This window comes from Scophthalmus maximus, chromosome 12 (genome assembly GCF_022379125.1).
Source record: "Scophthalmus maximus strain ysfricsl-2021 chromosome 12, ASM2237912v1, whole genome shotgun sequence".
Lineage (NCBI taxonomy): Eukaryota > Metazoa > Chordata > Actinopteri > Pleuronectiformes > Scophthalmidae > Scophthalmus > Scophthalmus maximus.
In genome coordinates, this window is record NC_061526.1 from 15530813 (window position 1) to 15548317 (window position 17505).

At 43.6% G+C, this 17505-nt stretch overlaps 1 protein-coding gene across 7 annotated transcripts in view; it reads right to left on the reverse strand.

Moving 5' to 3' along the window:
* Positions 1-17505, reverse strand: part of cald1a (caldesmon 1a) — a 202571-nt gene that overhangs the window by 12760 nt on the left and 172306 nt on the right. For 4 of the 7 annotated variants that reach the window (XR_004785925.2, XM_035615291.2, XM_035615329.2 and 1 more), the window contains 7 exons: positions 14085-14170; positions 5777-5914; positions 3536-3974; positions 3407-3439; positions 3203-3313; positions 1992-2104; positions 424-691 (listed from right to left, as the gene is read on the reverse strand). Coding sequence is in view for 6 of the 7 variants with exons in the window: in XM_035615291.2 (XP_035471184.1) it covers positions 424-691; positions 1992-2104; positions 3203-3313; positions 3407-3439; positions 3536-3974; positions 5777-5914; positions 14085-14170 (1188 nt within the window). In the remaining variant the exon portion in view is untranslated. Of the gene's footprint in view, positions 1-423; positions 692-1991; positions 2105-3202; positions 3314-3406; positions 3440-3535; positions 3975-5776; positions 5915-14084; positions 14171-14970; positions 15126-17505 lie in introns of those variants that run through there. The other 3 variants (XM_035615320.2, XM_035615302.2, XM_035615336.2) reach the window with 3 other exon arrangements.

A 17505-nucleotide genomic window follows, 5' to 3' on the forward strand; every position in this document is an offset into this window, starting at 1 on the left:
AAGATCAACAAAGACGACCAGTCTGGCTAATAGTAAGAATGCTGGGCCTCAGAGGGAGCAGCCGAGAGGGAAAATGAACGACGCTGTGCAGCAGAGCACAGATGTGAACACGTAGGACGGAGGGGGTTATCACGTTTTGCGATACATAAGGATGAGGAGGAAGAGGGACTGACATATGTGAGTTAGGAGTGGGGACCCAATGGGCTGAGTCATGATTGCAGTGAAGTATGGAGAGATAATGTCACCGCAGCACTTGTTTGCGTGTGATGCATGAGCTTCTGCTGACACAGGTGTAGAGACGAAATCAAAGTGAGAGTGGTGTGAAAAACAATGAGAGAGAATGGGGGCTGTGGAATTTAAAGGATATTTCAAACATATAACTAGAACAGCAAACAGAATCTCTAAAATGAATCTCTTCCCTACCTCCTCTCTGGTTTTCCTTTCCATCTCCTCCTGCTTCTTCTGCCTCTCTTCCTCCTCCAGCACCTTCCTCCTGTCCTCCCTCTTCCTCTTCAGCTCCTCCAGCTCGGCTTCAGCCTCCAGCTGCTTATGCCTCATCTTCTCAAACTCCTCGCTCTCTGCGTCATCACGGCGACGCTTCAGCTCCTCCAGCTTGAGCTCCGCTTCCAGGCGGGCGTCGTCGTCCTGGTCGTCGCCTGCGGACACCTCGGGGGAACGCACGCTGCCGCGACTGGGCCAGACGCAGGAAACCACAGATCAGCGCAACAGACAAAAGCAGATCACAGCAGAAACAAAAACTGCGCAGGCGGGGCACAAAGCTAGTTGACATACAGGTCAATGCCGGACATTTGATACAAACTGAATATTTAAACATACACTTGAGGATTTGCCTCTTTCATGGATAAGCAAATGCACACAGACGGGTGCATGTGCACCCATACAAACACCAACAGTCACGTTTGCAAAGATAAGGTAACACCTCAGCTGAAGCTTCATTCAGTGTTTCAAGCTGGGGAATGACTGTCGGTGACCCACGTCAAAAAGACACAATACTGCAACATCTGAATGCTGAACAAAATCTGATTCAGACATGCGTTTCCGTTCTTTTGCAAAATGCCTTAGGGGATACCTGAGTGACAAACAATAAATGTCAGCCTAGAATATCAATTCAAGCCTCTGTCTGATTCAACTGCCCCTGTTCAGCATATGCAAACACTGTTGGGTGCTGAGGAAATACATCTGCACAACTGCAGACTGTCATTGTATCATCGAGTACATTTATGGAGGATATTCCCTGTAAAATGTTTTAAACATTTTGTTTTCATCTTTTGTGATATTGATAACTTTTTAATCACTAAAACTGGTGTCATGTTTTTCGCACTTTCGAGTGTTTTATTTTGGAAAGAAACGGTGATCTTTGTTAGGTAACCTGATCTTTCCAGCTGACCTTTGTGTCAAGAATATTAAGTTACTGCAGTACTTTTCCACAACTGGATAAGTGTAGTGAGGCACTGGTACATGGGCTTACTGCTGACATTATCCAAAATCAACTTGATTTCTGTTTTATAATATTGTTACTGCCACTGTCAGGGTGATTGAAGAATTTGGATTTCTGTGTCACTTGTGAGCCTTGAATTATATTCATAAACACAGCATCACTCCTGTTCAGAAAACTACATAAATATTCTAAATAGAAAAATATTAAAATAGACGGCAGTATAATTGGCAGCTATTTTGATAATGATTAACATTATTGACTAGATTTTCATAATTTTTTTACATAATAAAAAAAAAAGCCAAAATGACTGGCAGAATCGATAATGGAAATACCCACAGTCTGAAAATATTAACTTATTTTGCATTTGCATTTTCTTCTAAGACCCTTGCATTATTAATATTAATCAAGTGGGAAAATATTGAAAATGCTGGAGAATAAATATTAGGGGGAAAACTGTCTGTTAAATATTTAATAAGACGTGACAATCGCCAACTTTGGCAGTGACTTTGCTCGAGTTGTTGCGTCTGTGTACCTGAGGGTCCTCTCAGGTTTCCTGTGTTGGTTGGGAGCCGCCTCCTCGTGCAGCCCTCCGTTCTGCTTCCTCTGCTCCTCCCTCTCCTCCCTGGCACCGCCTCTCTCATTCACCTGCACGGAAACAACCACCGGCACAGTGAACAAAGACGCAATTGGTGGGTAGCCTGAGTGGGCGGGATCTACCACGGGACATCACAGGATGTCACATAAAAAAAAAAGATAAAGAAAAAGAGCACACCCCAAAACAAAATAATACAGAACATCACATCAAACATCTTCCACTCCAGAATTATTGCTGATCACTAACATGTGATCAACCTGGGAGTGTCTCCAGCTGCACATTTTCTAATCTCAACATTGTCAAAAACATAATTCCAGTTATATAAAATAAAATAATGATGTGTCTAAGGCCGATATGTAAACTGCCAGCCATTAAAACCATACAGCAGATTATTTACCTGTAGCACAGGGCAGACACTCGTCTTCCTGATCATGCCATGTAACACAATCATTACACTACACAGGCTGATTTTCGTGGACCCTTTTCAGCATGTTTTTTTAAAAAAAACATCACTTATCAAGAGTATATTCATGATATATCATCAATTTTGTTTTTATAACAATAAATAAAGTAGTAAATTTAGCTATTTCTCTGCTACATTCAGTTTTCGGAGTGGAGTCAATGTAATGTGAATGTGTTGCTGCTCTCAAAGCGGATGTGGAAGGCATGCAGACAGGAACACTGTGACCACTCAGTGGAGCAATGCATTAACCTTGTTAGAAAATTGTGACCACGTGGCTGCAAACCACACCTCATAAAACTTTGGGCTCAGTCACCACCGTTTTTCAAATGGTGCAGACCACACTGTGACGACACAAGGTGTCTGGGTAATTTCAGCATCCGGCTCGGGAATAAATCACATCAATAAGTCAACAAGACTGTCATGTTAGGAGAATTTTTTGTGGATTAGTCTCAGGAGTATTCTTCACATATCACGTCCGTAAAAAGATGCGTCAAGACATTGAAGTTACCCAGGGAGATTTTCTGTGCTGTGCAGTACACCTCTACTGAAACTCTTACCACATGCTTGATACCTCATTATCCTCTGAGTGCAGTATCTGAGATACCTCATTGTCCTCTCCAGTGTCATTTATGAATGTCAAAGGCTTGTTCTCTGGTGAATTATCTACATTATCATCCTCAGGTACCTCTTCAGTCTCGCCTGATTCTACTGCATCCTCCTCAGCCTCTGAATTTGCTGACGCGGCCTGAGTTGAACTCTCACTGACTACTGAATGTGCCTCGTCTTCAGCGAGATCCTACGAAAGAGGATTATAGCATTTCTTTGAAAAGACAGTCCAGAGATCAGTTCAACAATGTGCGTGACAAAGTGAATAAATCCACGACCATACCTCGTTTTGAGTTCTAGGCTCTTCAGTTGATTCCTACAGAAACAAGCATCAAATTTGCAGGCTCTGTCAGCTGCAATAACACGACAAATTGGAGTGGAGTAAATGGACAAGAATGAGGGGACGACTCACCTGTTCCCTCAAGTAAGACCTCCTTGGTTTGTCCTCCACCACTTCCTCTTTAAACTCCTCCTCCTCCTCTTCATCTACCCCCTCCTCTGGTTCCTCTCCACCCTCAGGAGGGGTCTCCCCTTCCTCTCTCGGCTCCTCTCGCTGCTTCTCCTCTCTCCTTGAGCTGTATGCGGACGTCTTCTCCTCTTCCTCCTCATTATCACGGTAACGACCCCTACGCCAGGAGGAGGGCCTCTCCTCTTCCTCGTTGTTTTTCTCCGCGGCGACACTGCCGTTGTCCTCTGTCACGGTGGGGTCCATCTGCTTCTGCCTCTCCAGTGCCTCTTGCATGCGTCTCTGCCGTCTCTCCTCGCGCATGGCCATGCGGTCCAGCAGCGCTTGGTCCTCTTCCTCTCCACCGCCTCCACAAGAGCTGCTCACAGACACTGTCTCTGTCACACTATAGGCGGAGAGATAGGACACAAGCGTTTCACTGTGTGATAATGAGGAGGGAGTGATTAGGTCAGAACAACGGACGCCAGCTGTGGAAGGAACTGAGTCTTTTAGAGGCAAGTAACAGTGACTTAGGTTAATTTTAAGCAGTTGACATATTTAAATGACAAGCTTTGACAAGAACGGGACAAAACAGAAAACAATATAAAAGTTTTAAATGAACTCACTAAGGGATTAGATTGCTGAAATGTCAAACTAATATTTTTTGTTTTGTCCAATAATCGTAGATAACACAAAAAGACTAAATTCCCGAACCTCAGCAAAAGTATATGCCCAGTAAAGTTTCTTGAAATTTCTGGGACCTTATCAACTGTAAAAGAGACAGTAAAAAAGTATTAAAGCTCAAGCAAATATTTTTTTGCTTAATAGCAATTCAGCAAAGGTCTCTTGGATTCCATGTCTGCACTCAGATAGCAGCTATCTACCAACTGTCATGTATGAGATGAGATGAGATGAGATGAGATTCAACTTTATTGTCATTACACATATACAAGTATAGAGTAACGAAATGAGGTTTGGCATCTCACCAGAAGTGCAATAAACTGACTGTCCAAACTCAAACTCAAACTCAACTGTTGTGACCTAAAAGTCTGGCAAACATTATCCTTGCATCTACACAATCGACAATGGAAGAGTCAGCACTGGATCCTGCCTCAGCATCCTCCTGCACAATCCCCTTGTTGTTTGACCAGCCCAGGATGTATCTCTGAGCTCATGGAGGGGAAATATTCAGGACCACAAAGCATCGTCTGTGTTGCTTGATGTCAGAGCAGCCCACCACCACTTCCACCATAGCCAAAACAATTGATCTCATAGCGTTAAAATTCATAGAAATTGATATTTAGCCCCCTTTGTTCCTACAGTAGTCTGAGATGGATGGGCATGAGATCATACGCTGGTTGTCATGCTGACAGCTGGGATTGGGTTGGGGGTGGGGTTCGGTTCTTGCATTGGTTGACTCAACCGTTATTTCAGTATGCAAAGAGAAAAAGATGAGATCATTCAACCCATGACAGTATCAGTATAGCAATCATAACTGGGCACGGCAGTTTGTTAATGATGCAAGTAAGAATAAGAATATTGATCTGCTCTAGAGGGTGATGGTTGGTGTTTATTTTTCTACCTCCCTAAAACACAAGTGGATAATTGTTTGGCTGCTCTTGCAATCACTAGCATGTCTGGCAACGTAGCAAACGACATACACTCTTTCTTGTAACATTAAAAATATACTTAGATACCTTTTCGAAAAAACTTAGCATGTATGGAAACTAAGAAGCCAAATGGTTATTTTCAAAAGAAAAAAAAAGTTGACTTAGTCTTTTAGCATATTGTTGTGTGTAGCCATTATGTTCCTATTGACGAATTTCAACCACCTCAGGGAGCTCACGTTACTTTAATTGGCTCGCTAGCAAACACCAATACAATTTACCAGAATTTTTTTGCTGGCAAAATTGATAGTTGCTGGCTAATAACGAGAAGGCTGCTTCTGCCTATTGAATTCATTTCAAAGACACATTCAAAAATTATCAAGAATTTCAGGAGGTAAATCTGCCACTATTTTCACTGTTAACTGCAAATGAGCTGTGCAAGAAAGAAAAGCTAGATATCCAACCGAATGTTCCCACTTTCCAAAAGCCTTCAGATAACCTACATCTCTACCATGAATTCCTTTTGCAGCACCAAGACTTTTTTGGTGGCAGCACTTCTTCGAAGAGGGGCTACAGCCCCTTTAACTGGGCAGTGTGTCACCTGTGGCTGTTGGTGATGACCAGATTGTCTGGCTGTCCACTGGGCTCCTCGCCCTCCCTGCCCCTCAGTCTCTCCTGGCGTGCCCTGCGCCTCCTCTCGCGGGCCGCCTCTTCTTCATCATCATCATTCCTCGCCAACCTGAGGGAGGCGAAAGAAGAAAGAGAGAGACAGAGAGAATCAGCAGACAAAGAGAGACATTTTCTCCTCCCCCCCAAACTCCAAATTCTAACCTTTCATCTGCTTCTTCCCTTCCTCCATTTAGCTTCAGAGTTACAAACTTCAAAGTGAGCAATTCTTTAAATTGGACTGTAATCATTACAGTGACCAAACCTGGTGCGTTTGCCCCCGAGTTTATTTCTTCTCTCCTATCATGCTGACCTGTCAGCTGTGCAACAACTAATACTTCTTATCGTGGCTGCAGTTTTCACGAGCTGATAAAAACCCAGTCTGGAGACATGGCTTGGCTGAGGATAATCGAGAGCCAGAGAAACCTTTCCTGGCCCACAGTTTACACTGGTCTGCTTAGTGTTGGAGCCGATCAAACTGGGAAGGTATGTGTGAATAACTGTGATTTTGCCCTGCAAAGAAACCCCTATCTTCAAAAGTTTATATTTCCACAAGGAATTTAATACCGCATTTAATCTAATAATCACATTTTTCGTGAGTTAAACCATATCTTGTGTCAAAACTACTTACAGTATTTTTGTGCTGATGCGCTGGAAGATACTACTTGTTTTAATAAAACAGTAGGCAAGAGCTCAGTTTTGCTGACAACACTAATATCACATTCCCAGTATGACGGGATTGTTTGACATTGTGCAAACACTTATTTGCTCTGTTGAGTCAGATGAGAAAATTCACTATATTTCTGAATATGAAGCAAATGAAGAAGAGTTAGTTTGCTTTGCACGAACACTAAACACAAAGGGGAATGATTAGCTTGGGGGAAATCTGAGTACCAGCTCTAATTCGCTGCTGGGCTGTAGGCATATACTTAATGGACTGACATGAGCGGAAATCAATCTTCTCAAACCCTCGTCAATAAAGAATAAACAAGATATTTTCTCAAGAGAGCTGAAGGGCGCCACATTTTAAATATACTGCTTCTTGTATATTGCTTCTTGTTTTAATGAAACTCTCAACACAGGCTCCGTTTTGCAGGAATATCCATGGCAACATGAGCATCACCCTCACAGTTGATTTCTGTTTTAATTAGAAGGAAAACACACCAATTAATATTTCAGAAATCTGGTGGTGTCCCTTGAACTTATTGTCCAACTTTGGTGGTTTATTTTTATCATTTCTATGCATAACTGGTCAAGCATAAAATAGATCAAGCAAATTCATGGAAGGTCATGTCTACAAACATGATGGGTTTATTTCGTCTGTTATTTTGTATTAGAACTTGTTCTTTGCCCATTCTTCATCTTACCTTTAAAGAACAAAACCCAAAGCAGTCACACAGTGGATTATGCATTTTTAAATAAATGCAGTGGATTAGGTAAAGGGTGCGGCTGCGTTTGTTCATCAACACGACTCTATTATTCACAATCTAGTTGGCTAGCAAGCTACTGTGTATTTATGAGCTTTAATTTGACTGAAAGCAACATGTTCAGGCCTTTCTCTGGGGACCAGTCCTCAGTCATTCTGGAAATGTAAATGAAGTAGATGTAGACAGGTTGAGGGAAAGAGGCAACACCCAAAAAGAAAACTGGATTTGATACCAAACTGCAAAATTTAAGTGAGCGTGTCTAACAGCGAAATACTCTCAGAGACAGAAATGTTATTTTATTCCAGAGAATCCAATCAGTTCCCGGACTGTTGTTTCTGGCCACCTGACATCTACGAACTAGGCTCCATGCTTGACCTGTGCTGCCCTGGCCGACCTTTACCCCCGCTGCTGACCACATGCATAGCTACCTGAGATCACAGCACGGCCTTTGAGGTGAGCCGGCGAGGCGTGCTATTGCATGTTAATTGCAACATGTGTGGTGAGCCGAGCTAAAGCTGCTCGGATTTATGTGAGATTTTACAGCTTGTGAACAACAGTTTCCTTCTTCCTTTTCCTTCCCCTAACACCATTCCCCTCTGCCTCCCCTTCCCCTCGCTCACATGAGGAACGTTGTCATAACAGAGCGGATGAATCTGTCAACGCCCAAGCTGGACCCGTGGGACGGTGACATCAGTGACGTAAGGCGATTCTTTACACATGTTCATGAGTATGTGCTTAGTTCAGATAATACATTCAGAATCGTTGAGCATATGTGACTTCTGCCGAACACCGGCCACAAGTTACAATGTTGAAATGTAGCGCGACATTTACATTTTAGAGTCATGGAGTCAGGAAAGTGACTATGTATAGTATCGGAAGTTTGCCAACATTAGCCAGTAAAACCTATTAAAGCTGTAGCAAGCCCCCCCGCCTGTGTGTAGTGAACTGGCCAAGAGTGTATTTTATTCCTTATTCAACCTTTTATGCGATGAAGAATGTTTTGTTTCTTCTCCTCAAAACATAGCTTTCCCTTAAATAAATACTTTTCTCTGCAAATCTTAATTTTTTTTCCAATCCCATTTATGTTCCCCTGCAGAAGGAAAAAACGTTAACCCTTATTTAAAATGCCAGAGTGATATGTTGTTTCTATAAGAAATAGAATTAAAAAAAGTTGCGAAACAACTGCCTCAACTCCCACAGGACTGTGCCGTCCCAGAACCAGCACCAAATGTCATGAGAAAGAGAAAATGACAACAGCTAAAAATGGAACAGAAAAAAAAAGAATCCTTGATAGCGGTGACGACGACAGTCTCAGGGTTAAAGACTCCTCAGTAGGAGGGAAGAACAAACTCCTAAAAGCTGAATTAGCATTCCTGTCAATCACGGCTTTGGCTGGAGACGCATACACAACCAAAGCCCCGATTTAATATCCCTCTCCTTACATAGGCCCCAAACTCTATCAGCATACTGACACAGAAATATGGGGAGAGGTGGGGGGAGGACGGAGAGAAAGAGCGAATGAAATGGAAAGTGAGGATAAAGAGGACAAGTAGGAAATGAAAGACGGCAAAGGAAAAGGAGTGCACGATAATGGAAAAAGGACTCATCTGCAGATTTTTATCACAGACAACACCTTTTCCTGTACAAAATGATGTGTCGCCACCGTTTTAAACTGCAGGTTTGTGTGTGTGTCTGACTCTGCCTGTGTGGCAGAGTACAGTCAACTGCACACAGTTGATCGGCAGCTAATATGGACCCTGCACACTTTTGGCCAGTACAGCTGAAAAAGGAAATTAAAAGTTTTGTTACACACACATACATTTCTAATTCTCTTTACTTTCCACATGCTGCACGGCACAGTGAAGCTGCTTAGGGCAATTCTCTGCATTCACAAAGCAACCGTCATGCGCAGACAGCACACGCACACAAAACATCACCATCAGTGAGCCCATTAGGGAGAAATATGTCCAAATATTTTCTTTACAGCGAAATATCTTAGAAATGTCAGTGAAAACAATTTGGGGAAAAGCCCATGAGAAAAGACTTCTTCACCCCCTCCTCTGCAGGCGAAGAGTTGAGCGGGAGGGAAGGGAGAGAAAATAAAAAAAGGAAGATAAAAAAGAGAGAGAAAAGAAAAGCTTCTGTGAACAGGGGAAGGGGGGGGGGAAAGGGGATGCGGCAGAGGGAAAGAGGGTGGGGGCTTACACTGTCAGAAATGCTGACCCATTCCCACGCTGGTCTCTCTGGACTATTTCCCTTCCTACTGTGGGCCCAAAAGAACCACATCGTACCCCGTCTGTCTCTCCTCCCCACCCTGCTCTCTGCTGGGCTGGCTCCAAGAAAACACAATGTTAGCGGTGAGAGAATTCCACAAGACTGCATTTATTCTCACTCACAGACGATTAAAGCAGTATGGCAAATGTAAGTACACTAAAGTGAGTAAAATCAGACTTTGAAAATCTGCAACAATAGCTCAAGTTCTCTCCAAGCCTGTGTGGTTGGAGCGAAGTTGGCACATGTGGATCAGCCCCTCCCTCCTGATCTCTATCTCTCAATCTGTATCTCCCCGTCTCCTCCTGTCAAAACCAAAAGGTTTACGACGCAGGACTGGGACATGTTCGCAACGGCCCATTCATCCAGGGTGGGGATTTGCTTGGCATGGCTCATTCACGGAGGATGGGTGTTATTTCCTCAGCCCTTCCTGGTCTGGAGAGAAAGCGGAGGGGAGAGGAGTGTGGTGAGGGGGGGGGGGGGGGGGGGGGGGGGGGGGACAGGACTGAGGAGGAGATGTGGGAGAAAAGACAGACAGTGAGGAGGAAGAGGAGGAACTATCAGAAGGAATGAACAGAGAGAAGACGAGAGGAAGAAAAGGTTGACAGTAAAAGGAGAAAGAACCAAGTGAGATGAAGGAGGATAAGGAGAGTGGAGGACATGAAAAAGAGGGATGTGGCAGCAGAGGGTAGGTGATGAGGAGAGACAGTAGAGAAGGAAGATGGGATGCATAAGAAATGAGAGGAAGAGATGGAGTATGACAGATGACAATGGCAGAAATCGAAAAAACAACCATTTCCCCCAAAAATGTTGGAACCAAAGCCTTAATAATTACAATGTTTAACATTAAAGGAATAGTTTAACAAGTTGGGGAATATGCTTATTCACCTGCTTGCTGAGATGATACCACTCTCATTTCTGCAAGATCAAAAAGAACAGCCAGCAGCCGCTTAGCACAGCTCAGCACAAAGACTGAACAGAGACAAAGAGAAAGAGCTAGCCTGTCTCACCCGTTGATCTGTGCAAAAACTTAAGTTTAAAAACAAGGAAAGGTTTTTACTAAGGGTTACGTGTGGAAATATTTGTAGACTGGGTGCAGTCGTGTGATATCAATTTAAACATTCAACAAGCCACTGTGCTGGTAGGAAACACCGTATCTATCTATGTGCAATGTGCAAAGTATTCCGTTACAGCTGTGTCTGGGACAAAGAACTGCATAAGAGCTCCGAGTACCAACAGCTTTTTTGAAAAAGTAAATTATGCGTACTACCACTGTTACAGAAGACATTTTTTTTCGCTGACACAAATACCCTTTGGTCACTGAATTGACTGGGAAAATTCCACATCCATGTGCTCTCCTTGGAAAAAAAAAGACATTCCCGCGGCAGTGACTGTGTGTGTGTGTGTGTGTGTTTGAGTGAAGAGAAACATACTATAACATTGATGAGCAGCCTGGATAGGGAAATTGAAGAACACGAGTGTGAGAAACGTTAGCAGAGTTAGGAAAAAATGTGTGTCTGTGGGTGTATGCTTGTGTCTTTAACCAATAGAACTATAAGGGATATTGCGGCCAATCGTGCACCTCTCAGGTCAATAATAGTCTTCTTACAACAATAACTGATGCTGATGTTAGACAGAACAGCAAAGATTTGGCTTTTTTGCCTTCAAACACACACACACGCCGACTAGAAAAGTGAATGGAGCTCGTCAAGCCTTCATCACCTGATGCCGATCCAGACACACATTCACACTGAAGTGAACATCCGCAAGCTTTAACTGCATGCACGCGCTCATCCTAACCCCACATGCATCGCACACAACCATGAGCATAGCTGCACAGACTAGGAGACAATAACAAGTCACAGAAAAAGCACACACACACACACACACACACACACACACACACACACACACACACACACACACACACACACACACACACACACACACACACACACACACACACACACACACACACACACACACACACACACACACACACACACACACACACACACACACACACACACACACACACACACACACACACACACACACACACACACACACACACACACACACACACACACACACGTAGGAAACAGCTCACGGAGACCTGGCCAGTAAACACTTATAATAGCCAGGAATTTGGCATTCCTACAGCGGTTATTACATGGGCCCACACTCTCCCCGCGCTCTCTCCGGTGTCTCTGGTTGAATGGAAGCAGGCCAACGAGACAACATGTGGTTTTGACTAGTCCGACCGAGAGGGGCATGTAAATATTGATTGTTTCAATATATTGGCAGAAATGGAAACAACGTAGAGACGTAACCTTTCATCAATAACAGCAGCGGCGTGTCGCCTGCCAGCTGACATTACTGCTGCTCTGACCAAATAAACAGTCACGCGCAAACTCCCGCCGAGCTAAAAATGTAAACGTCTAAGATGCTTACAACCCCTACTCTTGTTCACTATTGGACCGTTTCTCCTGTAGTCTGTCGGGCCTCCTCGCTTCTCTCTGTCTGCTCGTCCGAGTCTACATTTTCTGCCAAATTCCATCTTCTCCATGTAAATAAACACTCCCAAACTGCATAAATAATTCGAACAGTGGGGGGTTTATGAGGGTTGTATGCAATGAAATGTAACAACAGTATTAACCTCCACTTCAATCAGCTATTTAAAAGTGCATCTGGGGAAATGAGGCCTAAAATGTCTACAAGAGGTAAAACATACAAGTACATACATTTAAGGGGTTCTTCCTTTTAAAGGATTCTGGGAAGTTGTCTCAGGCTTTAGGATTGGTAGCTTCACAAGTAGTAACGAGGTACGTGTAAAAGTAAGTTGGTCATATTTTTTTGTTACCACATTTCCACACCAATACTGGATTTTTTGGCTAATTGCAATAATGGTATGAGAAATAAATAAACTGCATTAACAACATACCAGCTAATATTAGATTGCTAATATAAAAAACAAACTAACATTTTTGACCATGATTGCCCAAATGTGGTTATCAAAGCTGCACTTACTTGTCGCTCACAGTGACAAACCGCTGATGCCCTCAGCTCTACGTAGTGTTTTAGCCGCTTTCAGCTGATTGTTTTGATTTGCTGGCCTGCAAACGCCGTAACCATCAAGCTCTTTTCCAGCTGCACCAAGAAGCAGTTTTCAGTTTCAAATCTCGGATCAAGCAACTGTACACAACTTGCTTGCTATATCCAAACGAAAGGTAGACAAGATTAGGGAACATCATGTAGAAGCTAAAGAGCCAGTTATCTTCTCATCCAAAGTTGTTGGAGAACAGAAGGGAGAGTCAATATTGGATTTACATCAGGTCCCCTGAAACGTGAGACCACGAATGATTATTTTTCTGCGTTACTGCTGGATGTGTAAATGGGCCACTGTTGAAAAATCGGGACCAGGCTATCATACCATATATCGACGATAAGCCGTTGAGCATTAATAACGGAAATATGGATGTACTCGTCTGGCTGTCTCCATCTTTCTGCCGTTCTTTACTATACATTTCAGTTACGGTCCCTTGTGCCTCTGCATGAAATCTGTAATAAAACTTAACACCCACCTATACAGCGTATGCAAGCTGGCAGGCGCTTCATTTCTATGTCTGAATGAATGAGTTCACCTTGACTATTATTACCGAGCGTATCTCCACTTTTGTAGCCACGCTAATAGAGAATAATGCTACAGCATACAACCTTGAGCAAAGGGCTTTGTTCTTTGCTAGGGTAATTGCTACGCACATATTCTCGGCGTCGTAAAAAATAATTATCGGAGAAACATCTATGTGTTCAGCAGCGGTCAGAACTATGTCGGCTTGTTTTTTCATCGGTGATGGAGCAACTGGCTGTAATAAAACACATCAAAAAGACAAAGTGACCTTGGCCGGTATCTGCATTCACATCAACCTCATTCTTAATTGCAAGGGCTGCAACACAGATGAAGAGACTTTGGTGAAAGGGCCCAATAAAAATGCCTCCTTGGCTCCCTATGTATCAAGTTCTCTTTTTTTTCTCACTGTTTTTGATTACAGCACTTGGCATGTTACCTCTCAATTTACCGAAATGAACTTTAGTTTAATCAATTTCTTCCATTGAATCCAAAAGGGTTCACAAGGCCGAGGTATCCGGGAGAGAAAATTGGGAAGCAGGAGGGAGGCAGGGGCATGATTGAACATTCCCACTTAAAGGTCATCACAGTGCTTATCAGATTTCGTAGCAGGTTTTTTTTTCTCTCTTCTCGCCAAAGTATATTATTTGCTGAGCGATGTCTTTAAAGACCTGGAGGAGGGCGTAAGCTATTAAAGCTGCCACCCTGTTCTTTCAGAGGAGGTTTGCTGTGCATTGACAACCGGAGCTTCATTACACAACACAGGCTGCTCCCTCAGCTTTACACGAGCTTGGCAGTAACATTGTAAATGACAGTGACTTCACCCCCTCTGGACTGCAGGGCCTCTGCAGCTCTATCTACAAATTAAGCCATTGTGGAAGACTGACGTGAGGGAAAGACAAGCAAACGGGTCTTACCTTTCGGCCTCCAGGCGCATCTCCTCCCGCTTCTGCCTCCTCAGCTCCCGGCGCCGCTCAAAGTCCATTTCCTCCATGATTGTGCCCTGTGGGATGACATCATCGAACGCAAACGCATGTTAATCTACTCAATTTCATGAAGGCAGTCTTGAGAGAGCAGAAATGCTGGTTCGCCAGTCACCCAACGCTTTAGTTTTATGATATCTGGTCACCAAAATACCAAATTTAACGTATTAATCGTAAAAATGTTAATTGAATGACTTGAATGAATGAATACTTAACGTCTACATTTTTTCCGGTAACTGCAATCCAGCATTAACGCTTTTTACTTTTATCTTAACAAAATCAACTGTTCACTTCACTGTCACCGAATCTACCAAGGCTGAAAGTCAGTTAGTCGACAACAGCCCGGCCGGATTCTATGCCCACAAACCTTGTTGGGAATCAGACGAATTAGGCAGAAAATTTAAGAAGGACGAGAGATGATATCGGCAGAGAGAGAGGAAGGAGAAGCCAAGACAGGATGTTAACTCAATCAGTTAAGAGCAACTCTCACTAAAAATACCACGCCAGGGTACGTGACTGGTAGTGCAGTGAGGACGGAGACCACCCAGGAGCTGCTGAGCCTCCCGTCATAATACATCTACGATCCCCGCTGAACTGCCGGCAACATCTACTGTACACTGGAGCCGGGCAAACAGACTCAGAGCTGAGCAGTTCAGGTTAAAAGATGAAGGTGCGTGACACCTCGCGGAAGAAAAGAACAGCACTGAACTCAGTCACATTTCAGTACTTCATACTTAGGAAAGAGAGGTAGAGAACAAGATGCTAAAAAATGCTGCAGCACAAATCTGTGGAAACAAAGAAGCAACTCTGACTGCCATACCTTGAATTATCCTGCAAACAATGTATTTTCCTTCACACCATAGCAGCTGCTCACAATGCCTTGTCCACGGAGAGACACAATGCAACAGCTTGTAGTAATAGTCTCCCACCGTCCAGCCTCAGCTGACAACAAAAAGGCAAATGCCTCTTCCTTGCCCTCCCTGCTAGTCGTCCCTCCCTCCATCCCTCAGTGACCTCCTTCCTTCTCCTTCCTTCTTTCTTTCTTACCCCTTCACTCCCCCCCTCCATTCGTCCTGTCTCTCTTTCTCTCCCTATCTCTGCTGCTAAACCTTTCCTGTGTTGTTTATCGACATGTCAGAGCTCGGCTAAACCCTGTGCTAGGACATGACTCGACTCTTGGGCCTGGCTTCCTGTGTGTCACAGGCATGTTTTCTGTCTGCTTTTCCCCTCCATCTGCAGGAGGGGTCACAGAGGGCCTCTCCATGCATAGGCATTTATACTCAAGTGTGCACATGCATGTAGTAGCAACATCAGAGCGTTTGTGTAGCATGTATTCACACTTAGGACATACAGGTCTGTGCACATGGGCAGGAAACACACGTACACACAGGAGGGAAATGCTAAGAGAAACCATGACTCTGAGCGATCCTCCTAACCCTCACCCTCCCCACTGTATCCTCTCACCCAGTCTCCTCCCCCTGTGCACCCGTACAGTAAACACAGCCTTGCCTCCCCCTGCTATTACACTGTAAAAGAGAGAGATAGAAAGAGGGAGAGATATCTTAAATACCGCAAAAATTCACTCTCTATGTTTAGATGCACGCTCAGTGTCGTTTATGAAACGGGCAGAGGGGGTTGCAACTGCCCCTTGGATCTGGGGCTATTCATACAACCATAATTAAGACAAAATGAGAGCAATAACTAAAACCGACAAGGCCCCCGAACAACACCAATCTAATCACATACTTCTGAGAACCAGCGACGCCAAGGGAGACAAAGTTATTAGTAATGCAAGTACAGCAGCATATAAATTTAGAGTTATTGTTGCAAATAATGCATGATTTATGCCGCTGAGAGGACCCTGTTTTCATTTGGTGTTTAACTTCAAACAAAAATTAGTTATCACTCATTTCAAAGATGTATTATTTAGAGCGAGAATGATCACTGGCTAAATTAAAATAAAAGGTGTGTTGACAAAATATATAATATATTAAAGATTTTACATGTTTAATAACCCTAAAATAATTATGTTTTTAAACTGATTGATGATGTATGAAAAGGGCTGTTCATTTAATGTAGGGCTGAAAGCAGTACAGTCGCATTGTCTCGTCTCCACACGGGGCAAACGCTGTGCAGAAGAGCAAAAGAAAAGGCCTCAGTAAGATGTAGAAATGTAACTGCCGTGTACGTCAGTGAGAGGACCACCCACACTTTGCAAAAGCTAACACGGGCAGAACGATAGAAAGACAGCATTCCACAAAGTTGAGCAACCTGGAGTCACAACTTTGTGACATGTTCAGACTTTTTTTTATTTTTACAAGTTCCGCCTGTTTGAGCCTGTCCACCTTAAAACCTTGTCTTCCTTCCTTTGCTGCATCATGTATCTCCATCTGCCACCTCCCTTCTAACACCATCTCTCTTTTATTTCCCCCCTCTCCTCCTCCCCGTTTCTCTCTCCCTGTCTGCCCCAACCCTGTTCCATGGCTATATAATGACACATTTACCAGTCAAATTACTACCTGTCGAGACTGCTAGACCCTGGCACAGGACCCAGTGTCTAAGTGCCTGCCTCTTAAAAAGCCTTAAAAGCCAAGTTGATATTATCCTGGGATTTCACCACCTTATAACGCCTCTATCTTCCCACGAAGTCTTGAACTAAAAGCAGCAAAACAATGGGCCCTTATCAGCCAAAGGAGGCACAAAGTAGATCGAGCAAAAGTCTGCGAATAGAGCTGAAGAGTCAGTTTGAATCTATTTTGGGCTTTGGTGAAACGCTCCTAACGCTGGCTTTGCCTTCTGTGAGAAGAGAACACTGCAGCTCGCCTCCTTGGTCAGATTTGTTACTGTGATACTCCGAGCAACTATCCCCTCACAACCTTAAGACAAACACATTAATCTCCACATTATGGCTATAGAGCTGTGCGAGGAATGCTCCTATTTAACCTCTGATTTTAGCTGAGGGGACTTGAAAGGGCCTCCGAATAACCCATTCACAAGGCCAGTTTAAAACAACAACTCCTCCTCTGGATCTTGTGCGTGCGGTGGCTGTTTTGGTTGTGGAATAAAGGGAATTAACGTGAAGACAAACAAGTAAAAACTACATTGGCACAAGCTACGCGCTTGCCAGCTGTGAGGCTGGTAGGAACAAATTGTGACTTGGTACATCTGGTAAACACTAGGCTGAAATAGTCACGAGTCAAATACAGTTTTAGGTTTAAAAAGAATGAATGTTGATGGAGCTTTATGCCAACAAACCCTGCTACTTAGCTAAATCAATGTGTCCACAAATGTTGAAACATAACTTACTTTTACCCTATTAACTAGGGTCATGTGTGTAAAATATTGTCAGTTCGTT